At 41.9% G+C, this 27,267-nt stretch overlaps 1 protein-coding gene across 1 annotated transcript; it reads right to left on the bottom strand.

Annotated features, from left to right (window-relative positions):
* Positions 1–1,500: 1,500 nt before the first annotated feature.
* On the bottom strand, positions 1,501–26,276 carry IL17RA (interleukin 17 receptor A). The gene is made up of 13 exons (XM_043968653.1): positions 26,056–26,276; positions 19,697–19,721; positions 16,982–17,128; positions 15,172–15,296; positions 13,571–13,697; positions 10,859–10,906; positions 10,356–10,513; positions 9,702–9,785; positions 8,848–8,935; positions 8,687–8,698; positions 7,894–7,995; positions 6,472–6,513; positions 1,501–4,683 (listed from the first exon to the last, which is right to left on the bottom strand). Exons 1-13 carry the CDS (start codon positions 26,188–26,190, stop codon positions 3,170–3,172), a joined length of 2,607 nt encoding a protein of 868 aa, XP_043824588.1. The 5' UTR covers positions 26,191–26,276; the 3' UTR covers positions 1,501–3,169.
* Positions 26,277–27,267: the final 991 nt, after the last annotated feature.

The following is a 27,267-nucleotide window of genomic DNA, read 5'->3' as shown; positions in this document are numbered from 1 at the left end:
GAATAGTTGGATCAGTTCACAACTCCAACAGTGCCGAATTTTCCCACCTCCTTCAACATTTATTTTCCTTTTGTCATATTAGCCAATCTGATAGGTGTAAGGTGGTACCTCAGTTGTTTTAATTTGCATTTCTCTAATAAATAGTGATTTAAAGTATTTTAAAAATATAATTGTAGTGGGGCAGTTAGGTGGCGCAGTGGATGAGGCACTGGTCCTGGATTCAGAAGGACCCGAGTTCAAATCCAGCCTCAGACACTTGACACTTACTAGCTCTATGACCCTGGGCAAGTCACTTAACCCTCATTGCCCTTAAAAAAAAAAAAAAAATATATATATATATATATATATATATATATATATATATATATATATATATAATTGTAGCTTTGATTTAATCTGAAAACTGCCTGTTCAAATACTTTGACCATTTATCATTTGGGGAATGACTTGTATTCTTATAAATCTGACTCAGTTCTCTACATATTTCAGAAATGAGGCCTTTATCAGAGATACTTGCTGCAAAATTGTTTCCCGGCCTTTTGCTTTCCTCCTAATTGTGGTTGCATTAATTTTCTTTGTGCAAAAACTTGTTAATTCAATATAATAAAATTATTCATTTTACATTTCATATTGCTCTCTTTCTCATGCTTGGCCATTAATTCTTTCCTTCTCCATAGATCTGACAGGGAAACTATTCCTTGCTCTCCTAATTTGTTTATGCTATCACCCTTTATGTCTAAATCATGTACTCATGTTGACCTTATCTTGGTATATGGTATAAGATGTTGGTCTATGTTAGTTTCTGTCATACTATTTTCCAGTTTTTCCAGCAGTTTTTGTCAAATGGTGCATTCTTGTCTCAAAAGTTTGGGTCTTTGGATTTATCAAACACTAGATTATGATGGTCATTTACTACTATGTATTGTGTACCTAATATATTCCACTGATCCACCATTCTTTTTCTTAGGCAACACCAGATTGTTTTGATGATTATCACTTTGTAATACAGTTTGAGATCTAGTACGGATAGATCATGCTCACTTTTAAGAACTCTTGTTGTCATCATATGTACCACCTATATCAACTTGCTTGCTGTCTCGGGGAGGGAGGAGTGAGAGAGAAAATGTAGAACTCAAAATTTTTTAAAAAATGTCTTTACATGTAACTGGAAATAAAAATATTAAAAAAAAGTTCTTGGGGCAGCTAGGTGGCGCAGTGGATGGAGCCCCGGCCCTGGAGTCAGGAGTATCTGAGTTCAAATCCGGCCTCAGACACTTAACACTTAATAGCTGTGTGACCCTGGGCAAGTCACTTAACCCCAATTGCCTCACTTAAAAAAAAAAAGTTATTGTCAAGACCTAAGCCCAAGGCTCCCTTCCTTGAATGAATAAAATTCAATGACTGGGAATGAATGTGTCCTGGGAAAAGCAGATATCATTCTGGGGGTAAATCATAGTCAGTTTGAGTATTCAGGTGTTTATTTCCCATCATTCAAAATAATACACAAGTAAATGTACAAGTATACAAAAAGACTCATAAAACATTGATGACTTTAATTAAAGGTAGAAGCTATGGGATGTCCTGAGTCAAAGAACTCTAAGAGAAAAGTCAGTAGTACCCTTACCTAGTAATGTGGATTGAAAAAAGTTCTGTTGGAAAGAATTTTTAGGAACCTTGACATTTGGATGGAAAACCCTGTGGGGTGGTAGTGGGTGTTAAATAAAGAAATAGCCCAAAATAAGGGAGAACAAAGAAATAAACAAGACACAATTATGCTTCCAGCTCAAGAACATCATCACTATGCCTCTGGCAATGGAGAAATCTGCCAAATGATATCAATATGGAAACATATAACAATATATGCTTCTTGAGGAGGTTGGGGGAAATTGCTTGGAAATTTTGGTAGGCTGAGACATTTTTGGCAAGAAGACAGTGTCCAAAGCTCTAGGTGAAAAGTGACTTGCTAAGGTGAAGCTATAGGACCGGGGCATTGTGTCTAGACTCTACCTTGTTCTTCATGTTGCTACATAATTGAATGGAACAAAACTGAGATGGGGGAGGGGCTTCACACCAGGAATTGTGAATTGCCTTAGCCACACTCAGGTTTCACCACGATTGTACTCTTTAAGTTTGATCCCACTCTTCCTGTGTCCTTGTGGAAGAGTCAGCCTCAGATTTATGAGGGAAATGTTTGTGTCTACTATTTTAAATTAGAGCTAATTAATTAGATCTACTGGTTGACCATTAATGAGAAGCACATTGGTGGAGGCTCTTGAAGAATAGCATTAGAAATACAAACCCTATAAGCAAAGGTACCAGTTACCCTCTGCTGATCCAGCCCTCATGGGGAAAGTGGGCAGTAGCTGTAACCGTTCAGCTCTCTGAATCTCAATTTCCACCTCTCTAAAAAATTGAAGGTTATAATAGATGATCTTTATGGTAGCTTGCAGCCTTCATGTCCTCTGAATTCTAGTCCATTCCAAGGGGTCAGTACAAGAATGGAGCCTTGGAATGCCATTCTGGTTTGTAGGAAAGGTAATCTCAAATACACTTTGAACCCTTAAGTCTGTATGATGACTTTTCCCCAGAAGGTTTTCCTCATTAAGTTAACATGCCAGTCTGTGGTTTTGCACTGTCAAAGATTCCTTAGCCATTTTCATACCTATAGCTCTTTGGGACTTTAAGTGGTTAAGGGACTTTAAATCTTTAAGTGGGACACTATGAGAACCCAGATCTCAATTTATCTCACGGAGTTGCAACTTTAGGGATCCTTCCCAAGTACCATCTGAAAAACTTCTTACTGCAAGTCAGAGAAGAGGGAAACCCTTTCCCATCACCTGTTTTATGTTTACATTAACACCAGAGACAGAGGTAAGGGTTTCAGATTCCTCTCCTCTTTTTCTGTTCTCTATCAATATTCTGCCCCTCCCCCCCCAATATGGGAAGGCAATAGGTCATCACTGGAAAGTAGCTCATAGCTCAGTGGTAAGTCATTGGGAAAGAGTTACACATATTTACAAAGTGGGTAGTTTAGGAAGAACACGCTTACATTTAGAAGAGAGGTAAGTTTATTCCTGAGCTTCTCGTCATTAGATAGTAGAATTATAGGTATGCATTTTCTTTTTCTCTCTCTTTGATGACTCATATCTATAGCACACCATTAGGATGACTATAATTCTGTAGATAATCTCCTTTCATCTAGGCAGTCCCAGTTAGAGTTCTGTTGTATCTCCTGGAATAACAGTTGCTGTTGAAGGTTCTTCAGATTCTCCAAAACATTGGGAGAGAGAAATTCTGTAGATATCTCTGCATCCTGCTCTTCCATTTCCTCTTCCTCCTCCTCCTTTTCCACAAACCCATCAGGAGGCTGTGGGGAGCTCCTGGAGATGTAGCCCTGATCAGACTCCACTGACTGCCTCTGTTCTTCCTCACAGGGTGTATGAGGGTTATTGAAGACCAGCTGCTGTCTTTCCCATTCCTCTTCACCTGGGATGCTCAGACTCTGCTGGAAGAGGGAGTACATTAAGCCTTCTAGCTGTTCTCTTACAGGAGCTGGGAGGTAGTTGGGGGAAGGCACTGGAGTACTTGAGAGAGGGGAAGCTTCAGAGTCCCTGGGGAGGAGGAATACACTGTTCCGATGGGAAACACTGGTCCCCATCAGTGGGACACATTCCATGTCATCTTCACCAACTACTACCTGTCGGCTGGCTTTACCATCACCATTCTTATGTAAGGGCTCCACCACAGAAGTCAATTGATCCTCTTCTATGGGGACTACCGTTTGATAGGTAAGTGTAGCCCCTTGGGGCAGAAATGGAATATCCAGTTTAGAGACCCCTTTTTCCTCATTGATGAAGAGGTCTACCACCAAATGGTCCCCAGGAGAAGGCTCCTGTATTAGAGGCATCTGTTTCACTATTCTCCCTCCTGCTGGTAAAGGTGACTCCTCAGTCATCTCTCCATTCAGCAGTGACGAGTTGTCTTCATCTTCCAAACAGAGATTCTCCTGTTCAAACCAGTTGGGGCATTTGACTTGCAATTCCCGGAACCTCTGTACTGCTTCCTTGAGCTGCCAGCCACTGGGGCTTTGGAGGTAGTTTTCAGCAGTGATCTCCCTGACCCGGTGCACCCGACCTGGTTCAAACATCTCTAGTTCCTGGATCCGGAAATAAACCTCCTCAAACTTCTCCATCAGAGGATATTTAGGAGTGATGTTGAATAGGTCGGGGATATCAGCTTCATCACTGATGCCATCAAAGTAGCAGACCACATACATTCCAAAGCAGGCTGGTTTCTTGAAGTCTGGAAGGATCACATTCATGGCAGCTGTGAACAGGTCCCCAGCAGGTTTCCACCTGTCATACCGGAGCTGAACAGCAGGCTCTTCCCAGCCAAGGATTGCCTGCCACTTGGCTCTGGTGCCTCGGGAACACAGGATGAGGATCTTGGAATTGCTCTCCTCCATTTCCTGCTTCTGTCGACTTACCCAAGCCATGACTCCCACCTCTGAGATCAGCTTCTCCTCTAACAGGTCCAGGGCCACTTCAGTGCCACAGACAGTGATGAGGAACTGAGCAAACTTGACCACCACATCCACATAGAGAGGGTGATCAGCCGAGTAAATGATCCAGACTTTCCGGGGCTTCAAGGGTGGAGGAGTCTGGTTGTCCAGGGGTAGAATTTCTGAAAGAAACAAGAATCCCCCCCCCCCAATATTTTAAATTGGTATCCTTCCCAATGCTGGTACCATTGGCTGAAATATGGAGCCCAAACTCATGAGCCAGTCCATCTACTGAGACTGTCAAATGCTTAAGGCTTTGTACTATGCTACACCAAGGAAGCTCATTTGTACTGGAGGAATCCTTGGCCTAAGCAGAGGTCTTTGCCTATTTTTGCAGATAGAATAATGACATTTTAGTGTAAAACAAATGCACTAAAACTTCTTTTAAACAGCATCAAAAATGTCTTTCCCAGGAAACTCCCTCCTCTCTTCTTTAGTTTCAGTACTCATACTCCCTTAACATTATAATTCATCACTGTCATAATTTTAAAAAGAATCAGAGGGGAAGGATCATGAAATGGAACAAATTCAGTATGTAGAGGTACTTCTTGAGAGACTTCAGAGAGGTAGATTTTGAAGTTACAAAGAAGAGAAAACAATTAGAGATGTATAAAAGTAGGCAGTCCCTAGAGATAGGAAGTTCTAGATCACTAGAAGACTTCAAAGGAAAGCTAGATAGTCACTTGTTGGGAATGTTATAACAGAATTCCTGTTTCTATATGGGTTGAACCAAATGGCTTCCAAGATTTGTCCCTAGATGAGTGTTATCGCCTCTTACTTGTTCTCCCTGCCTTTAATCTCTCTACCCCTCCAATCCATGCTTTATACAACTGCCAAAATAATCTTCCTAAGGCACAGGTCTGGCCAGAGTCATTCCTTTACTCAAAAACCTTTAGCTGGTCTGGGATATTATTTGGGATAAAAAAAAATTTTAAATTCCTCAATATGGCAATCAAAGCTCTCTACAATTTGGTTCCAACTTACCTTTTAAGCTTTATTTCATATCATTCCCCTTTAAACAATCTGTGTTGTAGCCAAATGAGACCAATAGATCTTGCTTGGACCAAATGTTCCATCTCTTGCCTCTCAGGGTTCATCCAAGTGATTCCACATGCTCTGATTATACACCACCTCTCAGAATCCTTAGCTTGCCTGAGGCTCAGCTTAGGAACCATTTCCTTTCTGAAGCTTTCTTTCATTTCTGGTACTATTGCTGCTCTTTATTCTCTCTCTCTCTCTCTCTCTCTCTTTCTCTTTTGGTGAGGCAATGGGGGTTAAGTGACTTGCCCAGGGTCACACAGCTAGTAAGTGTCAAGTGTCTGAGGCCGGATTTGAACTCGGGTACTCCTGAATCCAGGACTGGTGCTTTATCCACTGTCCCTGCTCTTTATTCTCTCAAATTCCCTGGTATTATTTTTATTCATGTACCTGTACCCTCTCAGTGAAATAACTCCTTAAGGGCCGAAGGGGACTGTTTTGTTTACATTTTTGTATCATAGCACAGTGCCTCCCATATAATAAGTATTTGATAAATGTGGTTGAATTAAATTCTTCAAACTCAGATTCTGTGAAAAGAGAATCACCTTGATTTTTCTCTAGAATGATTCTTTCTCTACCCTGATGTTTGGGGTTCCTCTGCCTAGGACAACCACTGTTCCTGAAATCCCATTGTGGATTCAAGGAAGTACTTTGAGCATTTTTTGTGAGGAATGAGTCCTTTGTGAGCCATCTCTTGAAGGGATTTTGGAGTGGTCTATGATAGGGGATCAGCTGTTACATCCCAAGCCTTTGAATTGCTGCTCTCTTAAGAAAAAATCCACCCCCCCAAAAAAAACCCAACCCAAAACCCAACCCAAAACAAAGACCAAACCAATCAATCAAACAAACAGCAACAAAAAAGAGGTACTTGCCAGGGTTTCTGGTGTCACTTTCAGGTTTATCAGAGGAAGATTCTAAAAAGAAACAATCAATTAGAGTAACAAAGGACTGGGTTATCTTATGCTAGAACTGCTCTCTTAGAAGGGAAATGGGGATGCAGTATGGAAAGACCTGGGATAGGAGAGTTCCTGTTCTTACTCCTTCACCTCCCTCTCCATAGTCCCAACTGCCATGAAAACTGAGAGGGGAAAGTATCACTGGTTCCCAGAGGGAAGCTTTGTACAATTCTGGGGCAAAGAGGAGCTACCCAGGAAGCCTAACTTTGGTCTAAAACAATGAGATAAATGAATGTTGAGCCCTAATCTGGGACCAAGTCCAGATTCAACCCAATTCCCTTGTAGACACTCTTCCTATTCCAACATTAGAATGTGCACTTCAGGGAGTGTATCTTCCCCAAAAGCATCAGTGCTAAAAGCTTAAGTCTTGCACAAATAAGTGTTTACAGGCAATTCTTGCTGAGTTCTTTATTGATATTTCCTCCTTATATCTTTTGAGGAGAGCAAGAAAAACAGTCTTCCTTATGCAATCCTAAACCACAGTGATGCAATGCTTAAAAAGAAAAAAGTCATCTCTTACTAATATGCATGTCTGCCAAGAGAGGACACAGAATTACCCAGGTCCATGAAAAAACCCAACCAAATAGTTAAGAGATCCATTTCAGTCTCCACCTTTTTAGCCTCTCCTTCCCCCACCCTATGGATGTCTACACTGGGTGAAAGGGATGGACGAGTGTTCTCTTTCCTAATTCCCATTCACTCTTGCAGAAATGGTCAAAATTCTTATAATAAAAGAGAAATTAAGAACTAAAGGATCTGGATATCATCCTACCAAGATAACCAAGACTTAACTATTATTCAATAATTATCCTCCTATGCTAATAATTTTCTGCCTTTTTTTTTTTTTTTTGGTAAGGGAAACTGTGGCTTGCAAAAGTAAAATGATGTGTTCAGGTGACATAGAAGATTCCACAAAAATTGGAATCAAATCCTTCCGAACCTCAGGCCCAGTATTTAATTTGCTAAACCCGTAACTGTGAGAATCCCAAACATTCAACCTGTTTCAATTACAGTGATTACAAATGATAGCATTTCATTTGTGGTTAACTGACCTCTAGGGGAACTCTAGGGGAACTCCATCCCAGTAAGGACTTATGGGAAATTCATCCATGGCCAGTGCACATGAGGAAAAGACAGAGAGGCAGAGGAGAACTCTATTTGATGTGGGAGTGAAGGGCTCTGAGTGAAGGGTGACCTGGCCTTAGCCTCACAGAGGGGGAATACACTAGGATACCATGGGGCAGAGGGGAGAAGGAAAAGATGGACAGCAATAGATGAAATGAAACACAAAACTCAAAGCTCAAGACATTTCAATGCCTCTGCTACTTTGCTCCTTACCAGCCTTCCTCTGAGTCATGCAAATGGCCAGGAAGATGACAGAGCCCACCAGCAGGATACAGATGCCAGTGATAAACCAGTAAACCCACAGTGACACATCATCTATGGTGAAAGGAAACCAGTGAGATAGAGAAGGAAGGACCTTATCTAACAACCCTGGTGCCCCTCCTTCCTGGTCCTTCAGAGTCTATGCTCCCTGGATTAATCAATCAATATTTATGATCCATACCACTGGGCATAAATGCTAATAGCTCCACATTCTAATATTTTGCAAGAATAAGATTGCAACTGTGGAAAGAGCACTGAACTTGGAAGTCAGGAGACCTGGCTTCTGGTACCAGCTCTGACATTTCTCTCTGTGACCATGTCACCTTTCATAGCCTCAGTTTCCCTATCTCTAAAATGGGAGTGATAATTGTATCATCTCAGAGTTGTGATGAACGTGCATTGTAAAACCTTAAAATGTTAAAAAAAAGGTGGACTTTTATTACATTAGCTTGTATGGTCTCTAAGGGCAGGGACCAACAGTGTCACATCAAAACTTTCATGGAGCTCTTAGTATTCAGGAAGCCATTAATAAATGCTTATTGGATTGAGTTTTGCAAGTGAGAAAGGTGACACAGAAAGGGAAAGGGACATCCCAGGGCCACGCAGCAGGCAAGGTGGCAGTGTTTTTCAAATGACGTTTAGGGCCATCTTGCTCCTCCACTGTCTTAGTCTCAAAAGGTGGCTACTTACATGGCACATTTGTGTCCTTGTACAGAGCTCTAGGACAAGGCTTGGACCTGCTTACCTGGAGGGCAGGCTGCAAAGTGAACAAAGAAAGGACAACAGGTAAACAAAAAGTTATAAAGCATCCACAGCACAGACTGGGAATCTGCACAAGCTCTCACCCCTTTCCAACTACTTCCACCCCATACCCCCAGTAATGAGTCAGGAAGGGACCCGTCTTACTGGGTGTTGGTGATGGTAGCACTGGGCAAGGGATGGACAGTGTGTGTCTAAGGCAGTCATTCTGACAACTTTTGAAGAATGGCTGGATCTGAGGAGTAAAAGAAATGAGAGAAGAAAGTCAGCCTTCGGTGCCTGGTATATCCTAGGCTCTTTAGTAAATGCTAGTTAACTGACTATACAAGAGACTATTTAAGGAACATCTGGAAATGATGTTGACTTCAAGAGTTTCCTTTAGTTTCAAAAAAATGCATACCCATAAATTTTAATGTCCAACCTTCACTAGCATCTCACCACATGGACGAGTACAACACAAAAACACTATAAGTGACCTCCCTCCAAAAATAATAGAAAGTTTCAAAATGGGTAAGCAAAAACAACACAAAAAGTGTAGGTGATTGCACATGCAAGTGGGCACTTCTGCCACTTAGGGAAATAATAACCACATGGTTTGACTTGAACAAATTGGACCGATATTGTTTGTTGAATTTAGCATGGAAGGTTTTGTTGCTATTAAATGTACTATAGGGTTTCCAAGTAACTCGTATCAAAATCTCCTAGCATGCAGAAGAGGATCAAAGGCTCCTCTTCTCAAGCCTAGAGGATTTCTACCCCAAATCGACCAAAGCCCATGTGGTAGATTACTTTGGCATGGAAGCAAACAGGGTAGAGAAGGAGCATTGAGAAAACTTTAGAGTGCCTTACTTGCAGAGAATAGATTTTCTCTACTTGGAGAAAGAACAATCCTGTATCCTCAGAGTTCACTTTGGTCACTGTAACTTCTTCATACCACCCCAAACAGCAGGAAAGTACACTTCTGCCTTTGACAGGGCCTTTCCCTGGATTCAGGGTCTCACCTGAACGCTGTACTGGCAGCAGGCATTCATATTTTGTAAGGGGAATGTGACATTTATCCGATGGTGGAAATCTTCTTGTCTGGGCTGGGGAGAGAAGGAAGAAAAAGAAGGGAATGGAGAGAAAAGGTAGGGTAGGGTAGGGAAGGGCATAAGAAAAAAAGGGAAAAGACCTCTATCAGTAGAATTTAGGATCTGGGGTTGTGATGACAGGAAGGGAGAGTTAGAATTGTTTATTATAGAAATGAGGAAATTCAGCTTCAGTGGGATGGAATAATTTCTCTAAAGTCATAGAGTTAATAAGAGAGGTAGTGAAATGAGCACTAGATTGGGAAATCAGGAAACCTGGGTTCAAATCCTACCTTGGACATTTATTAGCTATTGGACCCTGGGCTAACCTGGTTAACTTCTTTGTCTGTTTCCTTATCTGTAAAATGGGGAAAATAATACTTAGCCCTATGGAGTAAAGATCAAATGAAATAATGTATTAAAGCATTTTGTCAACCTTGAAGGGGTATTTAAATGTTAATGACAAATGGCAGAGCTAGGACTCAAACCCAGGTCTTCCCAGTTTCAGTCCAGCTCTTTTGCAGTGGGACTGCCTGAGGGAGGCATCAAGGTGTAGTTGGTTTGGGGCTAGTCTCAAAGGGCAGTTACCTGGGTAATGGATCGAAAGTCTTGAAAACAGCTGCTGGTGTTTGAAAAACTGCTCAGGAGGATGTTGTAAGTGGTTGATTCATTCCACGGGTTAAAACTGACCAACAGGGAGTTATTCTTCAGCCTTTCTCCTGTGATGCCAGGCTCCCATAGGCTTCCTGGAGGGAATTCAGGAAGACAGCAGATGAAAAGAACTTCCATCCCCTCCGTGGAGAGGTAGGAGATTGTGGGTATAGAATGTTACACGCTATCAGATGTAATTGTTGCATTTTGAGGTTTTGTTCTAACTGTTTTTCTTTGTTACAAGAGAAGGTTTTGTAAGGGGTAGTGGGCTGCTGTAGGAAATGACTGGTGTAAAATACAAAAGACACCAATAAAACTTAGAAAAAATTAAACAGATCTTTTCAAAGGTTGAACACTTGACCCCCTCCATCTCCCACTCCCACTCCCACTTCAAATTTAAACCTCAACAGCCCCGGAAAGGGGAGAACAATAGCAATTACCTGAGCTCACACAGGGGGTAGTCACTCTCATTCTGGGGTCCATGCAGTCTGCAAGGGAAGAAGAAAAGAAAGTCTACTAGGTATCAGGCTGTGAGGCAGGCTCAGGCTCCAAACCTTGAGACCAGCCTATTTCTTTACAGGAAAAACTGTTTGCTGGGGAATAACATGTAAGAGAGGTCTACTCAGTGATGAACCCCTCAAAATCCTTTGCGATTAAAGAGTTTCTCTTAGAATAAAAGTACTAATTGTCTTCTCAGCTCTAGCTAGTGGGCATGGCCCCCTTACAGGGGTCTTGAACTAAACTAGCCTATTCACAGTCATTAGACACTTTTGATACAAGGCCATTTTTCTTGAGATCATTTCAGACCTGACCCTTTCCAGTCCACCTCTAGAGCCTTCTAGATGGTCTTTTCTTACTGTTAGCAAAATAGGAAATCTTTTGATTTTTTTTTTTTTAGTGAGGCAGTCACACAGCTAGTAAGTGTTAGCTTTTGATTTTTTTTGATAGTAATCTTCTCACTTTTTCATTTCTCATTTCTTTTTCTTCCTCGGCTCTATACCATCTCAGTGTTTTCTTTTTCACTTGAGAAATGCTACGATAGGCTTGGAATAAGATTTACTGCAAAGAACTGGAAATTTTGGAGATGCTTGTTAATTGGGAAATAGCTAAACAAGTTGTGGTATCTGATTGTGATGGTATATGATAGGATGTACTATGCTACAAGAAATGATGAACTCAATGATCTTAAAAGCATGAATAGATGTGCATCAAATAATAAAGAGTGAAATGAGAAGAATCAAGAGAATGCTGTATACAGTAACAGGAGTATTTTTTTAAGAACAACTTTGAGTGAATAAGTAATTTTGACTATAAATACCCAAATTAACTATAAAGGGCATAAGAAGGAAGAAACTATCTGTGTCCAGAGAAAGAAATGATAAATATTAGTATGTATAGAATTATTTTACACACACACACACACACACACGTGTGCGCGTTTGCATCTAATGGTAGCCATCTCTAGAGCAGGTGGGGGGGAGGGAAGAAAAAAAGGAAAAAAAATTACATGATAACATATTTAAAAGGAACAGTAAGTTATACATAATAGATTTGAAGTTTCATGGGTAGTCATCTTTTTTATTATACTATGTTATGGAAATGCTTGTTTTATTCTACAAATTAAAATTTTAAAAATTACTGCATGAGTTTCCTCTCTGCTACAGGGAAGAGGTTGGGAGGCTCCAGAAAGGAGGGGGGCTCAACATTAACAAACATTGTTATTATTATTTTTGGTGAGGCAATTGGGGTTAAGTGACTTGCCCAGGATCACACAGCTAGTAAGTGTCAAGTGTCTGAGGCCGGATTTGAACTTGGGTCCTCCTGAATCCAGGGCTGGTCCTCTATCCACTGTGCCACCTAGCTGCCCCTATTATTATTATTATTATTATTATTATTAACAAACATTGAGCACCCTCTACTTGCCAGACCACAGGACTATGGATAGGCATAAAACATGATCCCTGAGCCCTCAAGGAACTTAAACATCTAGGTGAGAAAGCAGGTTGTATGTCTAAAAAGGTTATATTACAATAATGTTTAGTAATGCTAAGTGCAAAATTCATGGTACCATCCATAAGTGGTAGAGGAATACAGAAGAAGGAGAGCTCACAGGTGACTGGAGTGGTTAGGAAAGGCTTCACACAGAAGTAAAGTAAAGAAGTAAAGAGAGGAGTTTGGTACATGAAGAGGGAGAATTCCATGTAGCAAAAAAGGCAGTGAGGTAAGAGATTAGTTTGGAGAAGGCTGGGACAAAAGTGTGAGTGAGCGAGCAAGTGAGTGAGAGAGAGATATCTAATAATCTAATACCTGGCTTAGCATTGGACCAAGGCAGCATAAGTGATTGGAAACCAAAGTTTTTTTTTTTTTTTGAGAAGGTGATGGATGATATGCACAAAATGACATTTGTCATTTATACAAACTAGACCCATCACTTTCCTTCTCTTCATCAGAGTTTCCTCCATCTGTGACATGAGACAGATGAACTAGATAGATTTTTCTCTTAAGTTCCTCTCAGCTCTTAAATTTTATAATTCTATGATTCTAGTAGATATCTGTTTAGGATTGATTGGAGGTAAGGGTAGTGATTTTCCTGGAGTAATTACTCAATAAATGTGTTGGTTAGAAACCAGTTATGAAACAGCTGCAATTGCCCAGGTATGAAAGATATTGCAGTCAGAGGACATAAATTTGAAATTTGTCTGTAGCTATTTATTACCTAAATGATCCAATAAACATCTGCCATTGTTATGATTGGGGAATGGCAGTTTATTCAAGATAAGGCTGACACTGGGTGATTTTTGTGATGGTTTCCCTGGAGTTAGTTTTGCTCCCCAAATGGAGGGCAGGCTTTCTACAATATGCACAACTCTCCTGGAATCCCTCCTGCCCAATGCTGGTTTCTCAACAAGTCAAAAAGGGGTTCAGCTTGCCCTGAGGGGGATGAGCCTTCAAGCCAGACACTGTCAAGCAATTTAACATCTTTGACATTTGTCTTCTTCTTTAGGGAGATGCAACTTGACAACAGCAGTAATTATTTGGGTCTTGCTAGGTAGAGGAACTAAAGTCTGAAACAACTCGCAAGTTCTTTTCAAAAGCCTGGAAGTAGAATGAGGAAAGGTGTACCCGAACGGGGCGGGGAGGGGGTCTCTTACCAGGCACTTGGAAAGGCACAGACTCGTGGTTTGGATCTCCATTGGGTATTTGTTTCGGCAAGTGATGCACTGTTATCTCATATTCTTGGCCAGGCTCCACCACAAAATTACTGAAGGTGAAATGCCACTGAAAAAGAAAATGAAGAGAGTTAGAGGGGTGGATGTTATGACCAAATTATCTTTTCTATCCATGACAAAAAAACCCCCCCAAAACATCCCTCTCCCCACCTACCCACTCCCTCTGCCTCCAAGTCCAATAAAGATACTAATGTACGGTCTTTCACTGGCAGCAGGAGTTGTTTATGGGTAGGGAATCCCAACAGCCACAAGGTGGAGAAGAATTTGAGGCAAGAGATGAAATAACTCATCCCAACACCTTTAACTTTAGAACTCTTATGCAGCTTTTACAATGGGCAGCCTCGTGGGCCCATGGGAATAATAGATGGGAAGATATTAGGGTTATGAGAAAGCTGTCTTCTGCCCTCTTAGAGAGGGCAGGGAATTTCTTGAGAGTTTGGTAGGGTTGGGAATACAAGAAGTCACATGCAAACTCTTCTTGGGAATCAGGAACCTTCACGGTTTAGATAAGAAAGTTCCTTCATAACTACCCTAGCAGGTCATAGGAGGCGACTTCACTCTAAATCCTGTGACCTTCAGGGTCTCTGCCATTTATCTAAGCACCACCAGTAAAGCAGTGCAATCCAAGGAGCCAGGGCTGATTGGGGGATATTGGGTTTGTTTTTTATTTTTAGCCCTATCATGGGTATTAGAAAGGTCTCTTAGTTCCCCACTTTCATTTTGGGGGAGGTTATCCTGCCTTAGTCACCTAGAATGGTGGGAAGTTCCACTCATTAAAGATTAAATCTTGCAATTAGCTGCTTGCTTCAAAGACATCAAATTACAGTTACAATACAGTGATGAAGGAATCAAATTTTGAGCAGCCAGCTCAGTGGTGGGATGTTCATATGTCTGAGTACATCTCTAGCCATGCATTGCTGCAGCAGTGTGCTGGCCTGAGTTCTTTTCTTCTGCACCTTTTCCCCAAGCAAGTTCAATCAGAAATGAGAAAACAAATGGGAGGAGATTGAATAGGTGATGTTCTTCTCCCAACTTGTTGTCCTTTCTGTATGGTTGTAGTAGAGAAGTGGGAAAGGGTACAGCATATGATGTTACCAGGCGAGGGGGGTTCTGTATTCTCTGGAATCCTAGAAGAGCTGGATGGAACGTTTGTTTTGGGGGTGCAAGAAGGGAGGGAAGGAATCTATATTGGTAGTGTGAAGGATCTACTTCTGGACTTTCTTAACTTCACTATCTTTATCTGATAGTGTTGGTCCAGTGATGGGGATCACCTTCGAGCCACAGGTGAAAGACTTGCTGACCAGCTTCCCGAGACACCAGCTCTTCTTTGGAGCCAATTCAGAAGACCTAGCTCCAAGGTTCTCACATTTCATTACCTTCAAAATATTCACAATGGTCATTGAACTCCAATTAAACTAGAATGACTCCTCTATCTATACACAGAGACAAATCGTGTGTGTGTGTGTGTGTGTGTGTGTGTGTGTGTGTGTGTGTGTGTGTAAAATACAACCCTAAATTCTCACCCTATTCAAATCTGGTCGAAGTTGCTGCTGAAGTCGGTTTAGAAATTTAAACTCAACGCATAAGTGCTCATTGGTGCTCATCTGCAGCACTGAAAGCTCAGCTCCCTGAAGAAACAGGATGCTGCCTGCCAAAGAAAAGGAGGAATAGTAACAAACAGTTTTCTTCTGCCTCACCACACCTCCCCCCTTCTTCCCCTCCCCTTTTTTCACAATGTCTGGTCAAGATTATGAGAATCCTCTCTTTCTTACTTAACTTTTCAAGTTTAAGTAACATTTCGGCTCACCCTTGGGCTTCAATCCCTCCCACTTTCTAAATCCTCATTCTCTGGAGAGTAACAAAAGAAGCAAACTATATTTAACTATATTTAACTGAAGCTCTTTGGACCTCTCATGAGCAACAAAGTTTGGACTTTCTTCCAAGTCAGTGGTTAGTTAGAGATAATGAGCTCTAGGGGCAGCTAGGTGGCACAGTGGATAGAGCACCGGCCCTGGAATCAGGAGTACCTGAGTTCAAATCCGGCCTCAGACACTTAACACTTACTAGCTGTGTGACCCTGGGCAAGTCACTTAACCCCAATTGTCTCACCAAAAAAAGAAAGAAAGAATGAAAGATAATGAGCTCTAACTTTTCCTAAGCTAGGAGATGCACCATGATAGACATCCTTAAAAGTAACCTAGCGGGGCAGCTAGATGGCGAAGTGGATAGAGCACCGGCCCTGGAGTCAGGAGTACCTGAGTTCAAATCCGGCCTCAGACACTTAACACTTAACTAGCTGTGTGACCCTGGGCAAGTCACTTAACCCCAATTGCCTCACTAAAAAAAAAAAAAAAAAAAAAAAGTAACCTAGCCTTCTCTTAGGGGAAAGGGAAAGCTTCTCTTTACCACCATCCTTGCCAAATAAAATAAAATAAAAACATGGACTACTTGTAGTTGGTCAATGTTTAGTACTTATTTGCCAGGAAATTCTTGGGAAATAACCACTTGCCCATTTGCCAAGGCTGAACAAGACCATGCTGAATCAATAAAAGAGTGTCAATGTGTTAGTGTCATTTCCATGGGGAGATTGTGGAATATGTGGAGTAGTTGTTTTGGAGGGGGCTAGAACCATGGCTTCATTGTTATAGAGAACTCCACTGAAAAAACCTCTACCAATGTCTTGGAGACCTACTGGGGGGCACTGAGAGATTAATAGACTCAGCCAGGGCACAGTCAGTATGCATCAGAGATGACTTTTTTTTTTTTTTTTTTTTAGTGAGGCAATTGGGGTTAAGTGACTTGCCCAGGGTCACAAAGCTAGTAAATGTTATGTCTCTGAGACCAGATTTGAACTCTATACTCCTGATTCCAGGGCCGTTGCTTTATCTACTGTGCTACCTGGCTGCTCCAGAGATGACTTTTGAACCCAAGACTTCTTGTGTCTGATGTCGGGTTTGAATCCACATAGTCACAATTCCCCTCACATAGCACTGCTTTAAAGAGCTTACTTATAAATCAGTGTTACTAATGAATAAAGATGTGGGTAAATGCGTAATGAAAATAATGCTGGATTGAGAATCAAAGGATCTGGGTTCCACTCCTAGCTTGACAATTAATGAGTTGCATGACCTTGGACAGCCCCCTAATGTTTCTGAGCCTCAGTTCAACTATAAAACAATAGGGTCAGACCAGATGTCCTTTGAAGTCCCTTTTGGCTTTGATCCTTTGATCCTGACCCAGTTGTCAGAACCCAGAACCAGGAGCCAAAATTCAAATTTCAGTAATGAAAATGTTTGGCTTTGCAATGTTTCTGCCCATCGCCCCCTTGCTTACCATCTGTCCGTACTTTCCATTCAATGTGCACCACAGGAAACAGGTCTCCATTTCTGCTGTGTTCAAAGCCCAGACTGATGTTGACATCTTTAGGGTCAGAAGGTGTCATGTTGAGAGGATAAAGCCAACTCTCAGCCAGGCAGGTACCTGCAATGAGAGTAAAACTAGTTTTGTTTGTTTTTTTGGGAAGAGGGTAAAGAGAGCCAAATTGCCAAAAATAGAGAAATTTGTGGCAGGGCAAGCTAAAATGGGAGTCAGAACATCTGTGCCCAAGTCCTGACCCTGAGGTTAAGTGTCAACTTTAGGGGTTGAACCAACTGACCTCTGAGCTTTCTTCTAGTTCAAAATCTATGATCCTAAATTTGGGAGCTGATCTTTTTGGCTGCTCCAGGCCATGTGATCACTGGTCTGAAATATTTAATGATCCTGGAGAAGAGAGACTTTGTCTTAAGTGCTGTCACTTCAACTCTGTCCTGGTGTTGTTTTGAAGGTCAAATGAAATAATGTATATAAAGCGCTTTTAAGTGTTACTACATAAATATGAAGATGACCAAGAAGAAGCTCACTCCATCCCTTCACCATGGGTCACATTGGAACCTAACTCTGCCCCCCCCCAATTGGCTGCTTTCTCCCCAAACTTCCATTTTAGGGAGGATGACCATGCCCACCATGTCTTCTTCTTTCCTACCCAGGCTGGTTGCCTGACTCTGGACGTTCTCTGCCAGCCTGCACCCACCACAGCCATAGACGGTCATCTTTTCATCCCAACTGGCTTCTCTGCCCCAGGTTTTCAGCTTGCTTTATGTTCTCCTTGTGAGGTGGGACTATCTTTTTTTCTGCTTGTGTTTATATTCTCAGCACTTAACACAGTGACTGGTACGTGGTAAGAGCATAATAAATGTTGTTGACTTGACATATTTTATTTACCTCCAGAGAAGAAAATAAGACCCAATGGATGGTGTGTTATAGAGAGCTAAAACTTGACTTAATATGAGGCAGAATATTCCTTTTTTTTTTTTTGCGGGGCACTGGGGATTGTGACTTGCCCAGGGTCACACAGCTAGTAAGTATTAAGTGTCCGAGGCCGGATTTGAACTCGGATACTCCTGAATCCAGGGCCGGTGCTTTATCCACTGCGCCACCTAGCTGCCCTGAGGCAGAATGTTCCTAACAATCAGAACTGTCAAAAAGGGGAATGGGCAGGTGTGTGATGTAGTGAATTCTCAAAGACAAAAATGAGAGTTCCTCACCTCAAGATGCTTATTGAGGAGGAAAGAACACACACACGTAGAAGTATGTTCAAAATAAATACAAGGAAAATAGAAGATAATTTTGGGGGTGGGGGAGAAACGAGCAGCTGTGTTGGAGAAGGAAGCTAGAGATTCTTAGGTTATCTCACTGATTTGCACAACTTGTGAAGCAGATGCTAGTATTATCCCCATTTTATAGATGAGGAAACTGAAAGCTGAGAGGGTTTAAGTGACTCACCCAGGGTTGCAAACTATCAAGTGTCTGAGACAGGATTCAAACTCAGGTATTTCTGACTCCAAGTTCAGTACATCCTAACAGTCTGAGATTGAGGGAGTGCATTCTAGGCATGGGAAGGTGGGGGTTGCCTGTGCAGAAGCATGGATTTGGGAAAGATGGGAGCTGGAATGCTATATGGGAAGAACAGTGAGAAGACCAGTTTGGCCTTACCATAGAGTCTGGGGAGCCTGGGGATTAACATGTAATATGTAATAAGGCTGGAAAGACAGGTTGGAGTCATGGTGGGAAGGGTTTTAAATGCCAAATAGAGAAGGGTATTATTTGGTCCTATAGCTACTAGAGATTCTTTAACAGGGAAGTGACAGTCAGGGCTGTGCTTTGGGCATACCAATTGGTAAACTGTGGATAGGTTAGAGTAGGGGGAGACAAAGATCTTTAAGAACTTCGATGGTACAAAATCCCTGAACTCTGCCCAGAAAAGTTCCTTCTTTCTAGTTTCAAACAACAAGCAAAACCATTGGTATACCTTATGTTACACAATAATTGATTTTTTTTTACATACAATAATTGATTTTAATAGATGAATTTAGGGCAGCTAGATGGCACAGTGGATAGAGCACTGGCCCTGGATTCAGGAGGACCTGAGTTCAAATCCAGCCTCAGACACTTAACACTTACTAGCTGTGTGACCCTGGGCAAGTCACTTAACCCCAATTGCCTCACCAAAAAAAAAAAAAGGTTAAAAAAATAGATGAATTTAAATAGAATCTTTTAAAATACACTTAGGCAGTGGCTCTTTAAAGGAGACTTGGTGAATTTTTGGTAAAGCTAATAATAATTGTAATTTGTTTTGAAGTTCATACTGACATAAGAGGCATTCTTTTTTTTTTTTTTTTTTTTTTGCAGGGCAATGGGGGTTAAGTGACTTGCCCAGGGTCACACAGCTAGTAAGTGTCAAGTGTCTGAGGCCGGATTTGAACTCAGGTACTCCTGAATCCAAGGCCGGTGCTTTAACCACTGCGCCATCTAGCTGCCCCAAGAGGCATTCTTAAAGTAAGGCATACCAGTACCAGCTTGAGGATACTCTCTAGCATTAATTGTACTCGATGATGTAAGTGTGAAAGCCCTAGTGCTGGTAACTGGGGTAATGTGCTGCTGCCAGAACTTAGCAAATTATAATCATTTTATTAATAAACCAAAAGCGAATAAAAGAAAAGTTTGACTTACTCTTCTTGACGGTACAGTTTAACCTCTGTGGGAAAAACAAGAAGTTAATTACTATTTACAAATTGTAGTGGTTTTGAGAATTTCCCCCCTTCCTTGATTCCCTGAATGAAATTTTTCTCACCTCTGGCTGCTTTCAGGGTATCCATTACCCACCAACCCTCTTTCCATATTGTCTAAGATAAGAAGGGGGACAGATATGGCAACTGGAGGAAAACAAATGACCAGAGACAGGTCACTATTTCAGGACATTGTGCTTACTAACCAATCAACAATTTAATTTATTAAGACACTTTGCTAAGTGATAGAGATAGAAAGAAAAAAGTGAAACCATCCCTACCCTCTACATTCTCTACTTACATTCCTACGGGGGAGATACCTTTTTACACAAAGTTAAATAGCATGTTGTATATAAAATGAAGGCTGGGTGGTTATGGGAAGAAGGAGACAAGAATCTGGGGGCAATGAAATCAAATTTTTAAAAGGGCTTCAGGGGGCAGCTAGATGGCACAGTGGATAAAGCACTGGCCCTGGTAGTCAGGAGGACCTGAGTTCAAATCCAACCTCAGACACTTGACACTTACTAGCTGTGTGACCCTGCGCAAGTCACTTAACCCTCATTGCCCCAGAAAAAAAAAAAAAGGGCTTCAGATAGTTGTTACTTTAGCTACATACTGAAGGAAACCAGGTGAAGAGGAAATGTATTCCAGACACAAGGTAAAGGGCAAGTGTAAAGGCATGGAGATGGGAGATGGTATAAGGGTGTGCTAGAGCCAGCTCTAAGTACAAACTATTAAATTTTCAGTGTGCACATTTATACCTTAAAAAACAGTACTTAACAAATTGCTTACCATCTCAGGGAGGGAGGGAGGGGAAGGAGGAAGAGAATTTGGAAACTCAAATTAAAAAAAAAACTAATGTAAAAAATTGTTTTTTATAGGTAATTGCAGGGATAATAACATATTATTGAAAATTTTTTTTAAAAGTTAAAAAACAGTACTTAATACAAATTAGAACTTGATTTTTGTTTTATTGATTGTCTAGACTTAAAGTGTTCATACATTAAATTTACAAGTGTGTATGCATAGATTTTTTTTTTCTGGATAGCTGGTTGTTAAACATTTACCACCATGCCCTGTGTTGCCCTATAAACATTGTTTGAACACAGTAGGAGTGCAGCAGAAGGCTCAGGGAATGGTCATCACCAGACTTGATGCCTGGTGACAGGAAGCTAACAACAACAAGTGATATGTCTCTCTTTTAAGGTCTGCAAAGTGCTTTACATCCAATTACTTCATTTAAGCCTCACAGCACCCTTTGGAGATTTGAGTGTCCATGTGGAACAAAGAGTAGGTCAATATATCTAGATTCCAGAGTTCAAGGACTGGAATAGGAGGAAGCAATCAGGTTCTGAGCTGCCTTAGATGCCAAACAAAGGAGGTCATATTTGAATTACTGGTATTAGGGAGCCACTGGAGTTTGTTGAGCAGTGTGGGGCAGAGTGTGTGACATATCTGACCTGCACTTAAGGGAAATTACTTTGGTTACTGTGTGGAAAATGTTGAAGAGAGAGAGACTTGAGGCAGAAAGATCAATAAGGAGGCCATTGGGGTTTGAACTGAGATGGTACAGCCTGAATGGAGAGGAGGGGGAGTATTTCAGAGATGCTGTGGAGATAGAAGCAACTAGATTTGGGAGCTGCTAGGATACATGGGAGAGCAAGGAGCTGAGGCTGACCATGAGGTTGTGAACTTGTGTTCTTGACAGCAATAGAGAAGCTTGGGTTTTGGGAGAAAGTTACTGAATTTTGTTTTGGACATGTTGAATTTGCGATGCATACAGGACATCCACATGACAGTGATGCAGGACCAGAGCTTAGGAGAGACTTGGATAAGCAGATGTGGATATGCTGATCTTGAAGCTATCTGCATAGAGATAGGAACTGCTCACAAGGAAGTCAAAGTGAGGAAAGAAGATGGAGAGAGAAGAAGAGAGCCCAAGGACAGAGCCTTGAGGGGCACTCCACAAGTAGTGAGTGTGAGCCAGACAATGAATCAGTAAATCTGAGAACCAGGAAAGTGCTCAACAGTGTCAGCTGCTACAGAGGACCAGGAAGATGAGTCTCTCAGTCCAAGAATAAATACCAAACTCTTTGGCATAGCATTCCAGGTCTTTCACAATCTGGATTATACCTTCGTTTTTCCTCTAAGTTTTGTAAGTTCATTTTGCATTTATACAACAATCATTTCCCAATCTTCCCCCTCCTCACATTAAACCCACCTTTCAAACAAAAGACTTGGGTAAGACAAAATCAAATGGACACAGCAAGTCTGATGGTGTAGGAAATATTCTACATTTGTAGTCCCTCATCTCTAAAAATAAGAGGGAGGTGTGTTTCATCATCTCTTCTCTAGGATCAAGACTGCTTACCTATTTTCTAACCCAATCTCTCTCTAATCCCATACACATTCTCCCCTCTAACCAAAGTGTCTCTCTATGATTTGCCTCTAATCTACCTTTCCTGTCTTGTCTTATACTATTTCTGCCAAACAGAACTACTTGCTGTCTCTTGATTTCAACCCTTGTTTTCCCAACCCATGCTTAATAAATACTGCATGACAGTGGTGCAATTCTATTACTCTTCCTCAGCACCTAATATAATGCTCAGTACTTATTAAATGTTTAGTGAATAAATAAGTAAATAGTGATGAAAGAGTTGTCCTCTGCCCCAAACTGACTATTCTTTAAGAATAGCAGCATCAGGGGGCAGCTAGGTGGCACAGTGGATAAAGCACTGGCCCTGGAGTCAGGAGGACCTGAGTTCAAATCTGGCCTCAGACACTTGACACTTACTAGCTGTGTGATCCTGGGCAAGTCACTTAACCCTCATTGCCCCAAAGGGAAAAAAAGAATAGCAGAATCAGAAGAACTGAGTCAATTTATAAAAAATATGTCATTCCCAGTTGATAAAAGATCAAAGGATATGAATAGGCAGTTTTCAGACAAATCAAAGCTGTCTATAGTCATTTGAAAAAAATACTCTGAATCACTATTGATTAGAGGAATGTGAATTAAAATCACTCTGAGCTACCACCCCCATACCTATCAGAGTAGCTAATATGACAAAAAAGGAAACTGTTGGATATTGGAGGGAATGTGGGAAAATTTGGGACGCTACTGCACTGTTGGTGGAGTTGTGAACTGATCCAACCATTCTGGAGTGCAAGTATTGCCCAAAGGGGTATAAAACTGTGCATTCCTTTTGATCCAGCAATACCACTTCTAGGTCCTACATCCCAAAGGACATCCAAAAAAGGGAATAAGGCCTATTTATATAGAAATATTTATAGCAGCTCTTTTTGTGGTGGCTAAGAATTGAAAATCAAAGAGATGCCCATTCAATTGGGGAATGTTTAAACAAGCTGTGGTATATAACTGTATTGAAATATTATTGTGCTATAAGACAAGCAGGAAAAAACTGGAAAGACTTGCATGATGAATTTATGCATAGTGAAATGAAAAGAACCAGGAGAATATTGTACACAGTAACAATAATATTATTCGATGAAGAACTGTGAATGACTTCGCTATTCTCAGCAATATAATGATCCAAGAAAATCCCAAAGAATTGATGTTGAAGCATACTATCTACCTCCAAAGAAAGAACAGATATTGTTTGAATACAGACTGAAGCATGCTATTTTTCAATTTTTCTTTCATTTTTGTTCTTTTATTTGAATCTTCTTGTACAAAATTGAAATGTTTTGTATAACTGCAACCTATTACTGATTGGTTTACCATATCAGGGATGGGAGAGGAATGGGAGGGATAAATTTGGAACTCAAAATTTTAAATAAAAATGCTTTAAAAAATTGGGAAAAAAGGGGGCAGCTAGGTGGTGCAGTGGATAAAAGCACCGGCCCTGGATTCAGGAGGACCTGACTTCAAATCCAGCCTCTGACACATAACACTTACTAGCTGTGTGACCCTGGGCAAGTCACTTAACCCCAATTGCCTCACCCCCCAAAAAAAAAAAGGTTACATATCAACAGCTTGGTGCCCTTTGTGCAGCACCTATTGTGTATAGTGGTTTGTGCTATATAGGTATTTAATAACTGTTGAATAAATGTTGATTCTGTAGATTTCATAGGGAAGCCTTAGAGCCGACCGAGGAGGTCCACTAAGTTAGAAAGTGTTTGCTTACCTTGGCTAATCACAAAGGGTCCTATAAAAGCATCTTTTCAAATCCTTCATATTTTTACTATAAAACACCCCAAATTTCTCCAAATAACCAATGCCTTTTGCTTCTCAGCTGGCAAATCACCCACTACCCCGGATACCAAGAATTCTTGTTATTCTGATTCCTATCTTCTGACTCAGACACCAAGTAGAACAGTAAAAAGAGTATTGGACTTGGCATCAGGAGACCTGAGTTTCAGTTCCAGTTCTGTCATTTACCATGATTTTATCTCTGGGCTTCAGTTTCCTTATCTATAAAACAAGAGGATTGGACTACATTATATCTAAATTCCTTCTTCTCTAGTTGTGAGATATTCCTTATTATATATGTGTGCAAGAGACTGGAACAATGTTGTTTTTTTTTTAAAGATGCTCTCCTAAATACAGACCACTAACTGACACTTGGGTGTGCCACTTCCTGCAGACTCACAACAAGGAGATATTAACAAACACCCCATGTTAATGCTAGGGGCAGGAAGGAGATCCACCTGTGGGATGTCCAGGAGATCTCTCAAAAACAATAAAAAAAAAATCAGAGGTGGGCCATCACTTCTTAGTCACACCTCAGTGAGCTTAAGGTACTTCAGTGATGTTTGAACTGATGCTGGCCCTTGGCAATTTCCCTCCCTCCCCATTTTTCCCTTAAAGACCCAAGGTCCCAAGGAACCAACCAGAGATGAAGGAATGGCCATCCATTTCTGGGCTTGATATGTAAGGAATCGGGGTAGCTAAGTGGCGCAGTGGATAGAGCACTGGCCCTGAGTCAGGAGGGACCTGAGTTCAAATCTGATTTAAGATACTTGACACTTACTAGCTGTGTGACCCTGGGCAAGTCACCTAAACCCCAATTCCTCCCCCCCCCAAATACTACAATATGTAAGGAATCAGAATCTCATGTGGACTTTGGAAGACCCCAGAATTTAAGATAGATTTGCCTGTCCGGTTATGCACAAAACCTCTGCTTTTTAGACTTATCTTGCCGCTTGGCTCTGTACTCTCCTGCAACCCCTTGCCCCTAAAAGTACATTGCACATATTAGGAGCTTAATAAATATCTGTTGAATTAAGGCGTTCCATTTATTCAAACACACTGTGATACTGTATTGGAATTAATTCAACTTTAAATGTTTGGTAGAATTAACTTGTAAATCCATCCGGTCCTGGAGAGTTTTTTTCTGAGGGAGCTCATTGACAGCTTCACAGTGCTTATCTGTTAGGCCACTTTTTGTTGAACTTAAATAATCTTAGCAAACTAGCCTGTAAATTTCTCTAAGGTAGTTAAGTGTCTGTCTGTCTCTGCCTCAGTTGCTTCATCTGTAAAATTTGGGAGTTAGGAGTTCTTAACCTTTTTTTGTGTCAGAGACCTTTGGAAGTCTGGTGAACGTATGGACCCTGTAAACAATAATATTGAGTAGCCCTTCTCGCTTGTCCTCACAACAACCCTGTGAGATAGGTGCAATTACTATCCCCATTTTACAGATGAGGAAACTGAGACTCGGAGAGGTTAAGTGGCTTGCTCAAGGTTATACAACTTGCTGGGCCAAAATTCAGGACCCACCGAAAAGGTCCACTACGTTAGAAAATGTATTCTTGAACTCGGGGTCTTTCCAGACTCCAAGTCGAACTCCTTTTTACCTACTGTGTCACCTATTACAGAAATAATGCCTCTTAAATGTATAAAATAAAACACAGGCTTACAAAGAATCTACTTATACTGATTCTTAAAAAGATGTCACTCCCCCCCACCTCCACGCCCCGCCCCCCTCCGATTTCAGAACCTGCCTAACTCTATCCTCAGCCCCCTGGGAATTCGTTGGACCTCAGGTGGAGAAACCCGGGATTCGATGATGGTCAGAAGGCTTCTTTCCGTTCTAGATCCTCGGATTGTGCAAGCCCACGGAAGGAGCGCCTGCCAGCCTTCCTCTCCTTCAGGCCAGTTTTCTTCCTCTTTGTGCTTGTCTCGTCCACAAAACTCTCTCTTCCCCAGACCGCACTTACCCCGGGCCCTGGCGCCGCTTCTCCCTACTCTCGCCTTTCCAGCCCGGACTGTCCCCTGACTCAGCTGCCCTGGCCCAGGCTGTCCATCCCGGCCCTCCCGCCTGCCGTGTTGCGTGGGGGACTTACCGGCTGCGAGCACGCCGGCTCCGGGGTGTCGAGGAGCCACAGGGCCGAGCCGGCTGGGGCCAGCACTAGCAGGAGCTGCAGCAGCAGCCGGAGCTGCCGCGGGGGGCCGGGCGGCTCCGGGAGTGGAATGCCCATGGTCCCGGGCACGAGGCAGCGGCGGCTGGGGGGGCTGGGGGCCCAGCAGACTCGGCCAGCCGAGGCGGGGAGCGGCTTTCCTCGAAATGGTGACAGCCAGACTGGGCTCCGCGGCACCCTGCTTCCTGCTTTCGGCTGGGACCAGCGGGGTGGGGTTTGCGGCTGCCTCCCTTTCCGCCCGCCCCTTACCTGCCACACCTCCTCTAGCACTCTGGCCCGCGGTACTTTTAGGGAAGAGCCTGGCAAGCGTGAAAGAAACTTACTGGGAAGTTAGCTGCCTATAGAATAGCTGCTTTAAAAAAAAAAAGAAAGAAAGAAAGAAAAGGGAAGCATAGTATAAAGAGAGCCAGCCTCAAAGCCAGGAAATGCTAGATTCACATCCATCTCCTGCAGGTCTGTTTGGCCCTAGGCACTTTTCAAAGTTGCAGATAGTAGGGGGAGTTTCCTCACCTAGGAGTCTCCAAGTCAGATCCTATCCCATTTAAAAGACTACACTCTGCTTTCTCTTTTCCCATTGATCCTCTAGCACCTCTTAGGATTTAGAAAAAGCATCTCGTCCAAGTTCCTTCATTTTATATGAAAATGAGTCCCAGAAAAAGGAAATGACCTTTTCCAAGGGCTCATAGCAAGGAGATCGTAATCTAGAGCCACTTCTTGCATCAGACTCTTCCGGCCCCCCCCCCCCCCCATTATTTGAAGGTTTTCTTAGCAAACATATCGGAGTGGGTATGCCATTTCCTTCTCCAGCCAGTTCATTTTACAGATAAGAAAAGGAAACTGAGACAAGCAGTGTTACTTGACTTACCCAGGGTCAATTGGTCATGTCTGAGGTTGGATTTGCACTCAGGTCTTCCAGACTTCAGGGAGGGTGGGAGAAAAATTTGGAACACAAAAAGTATCTTACGTATAGTTGGAAAAAAAAAAGATTCTAGGGGCAGCTAGGTGGCGCAGTGGATAAAGCACTGGCATTGGATTCAGGAGGACCTGAGTTCAAATCCAGCCTCAAGGCACTTGATACTTAACTAGCTGTGTGACCCTGGGCAAGTCACTTAACCCTCATTGCCCTGCAAAAAAAAA

Source organism: Dromiciops gliroides, chromosome 5 (genome assembly GCF_019393635.1).
Source record: "Dromiciops gliroides isolate mDroGli1 chromosome 5, mDroGli1.pri, whole genome shotgun sequence".
NCBI lineage: Eukaryota > Metazoa > Chordata > Mammalia > Microbiotheria > Microbiotheriidae > Dromiciops > Dromiciops gliroides.
This window is presented reverse-complemented; position numbering and strand designations above follow the sequence as displayed.

Coding starts and splice junctions, on each gene's coding strand:
- IL17RA (XM_043968653.1), bottom strand. CDS start 26,190: ATGGGCATTCCACTCCCGGAGCCGCCCGGCCCCCCGCGGCAGCTCCGG. Junction 10,907..13,570: donor TGTGCCTTTCCAAGTGCCTG/GTAAGAGACCCC, acceptor CTTCCCTTGCAG/ACTGCATGGACCCCAGAATG. Junction 8,936..9,701: donor GCTGCCAGTACAGCGTTCAG/GTGAGACCCTGA, acceptor TTTACTCCTCAG/ATCCAGCCATTCTTCAAAAG.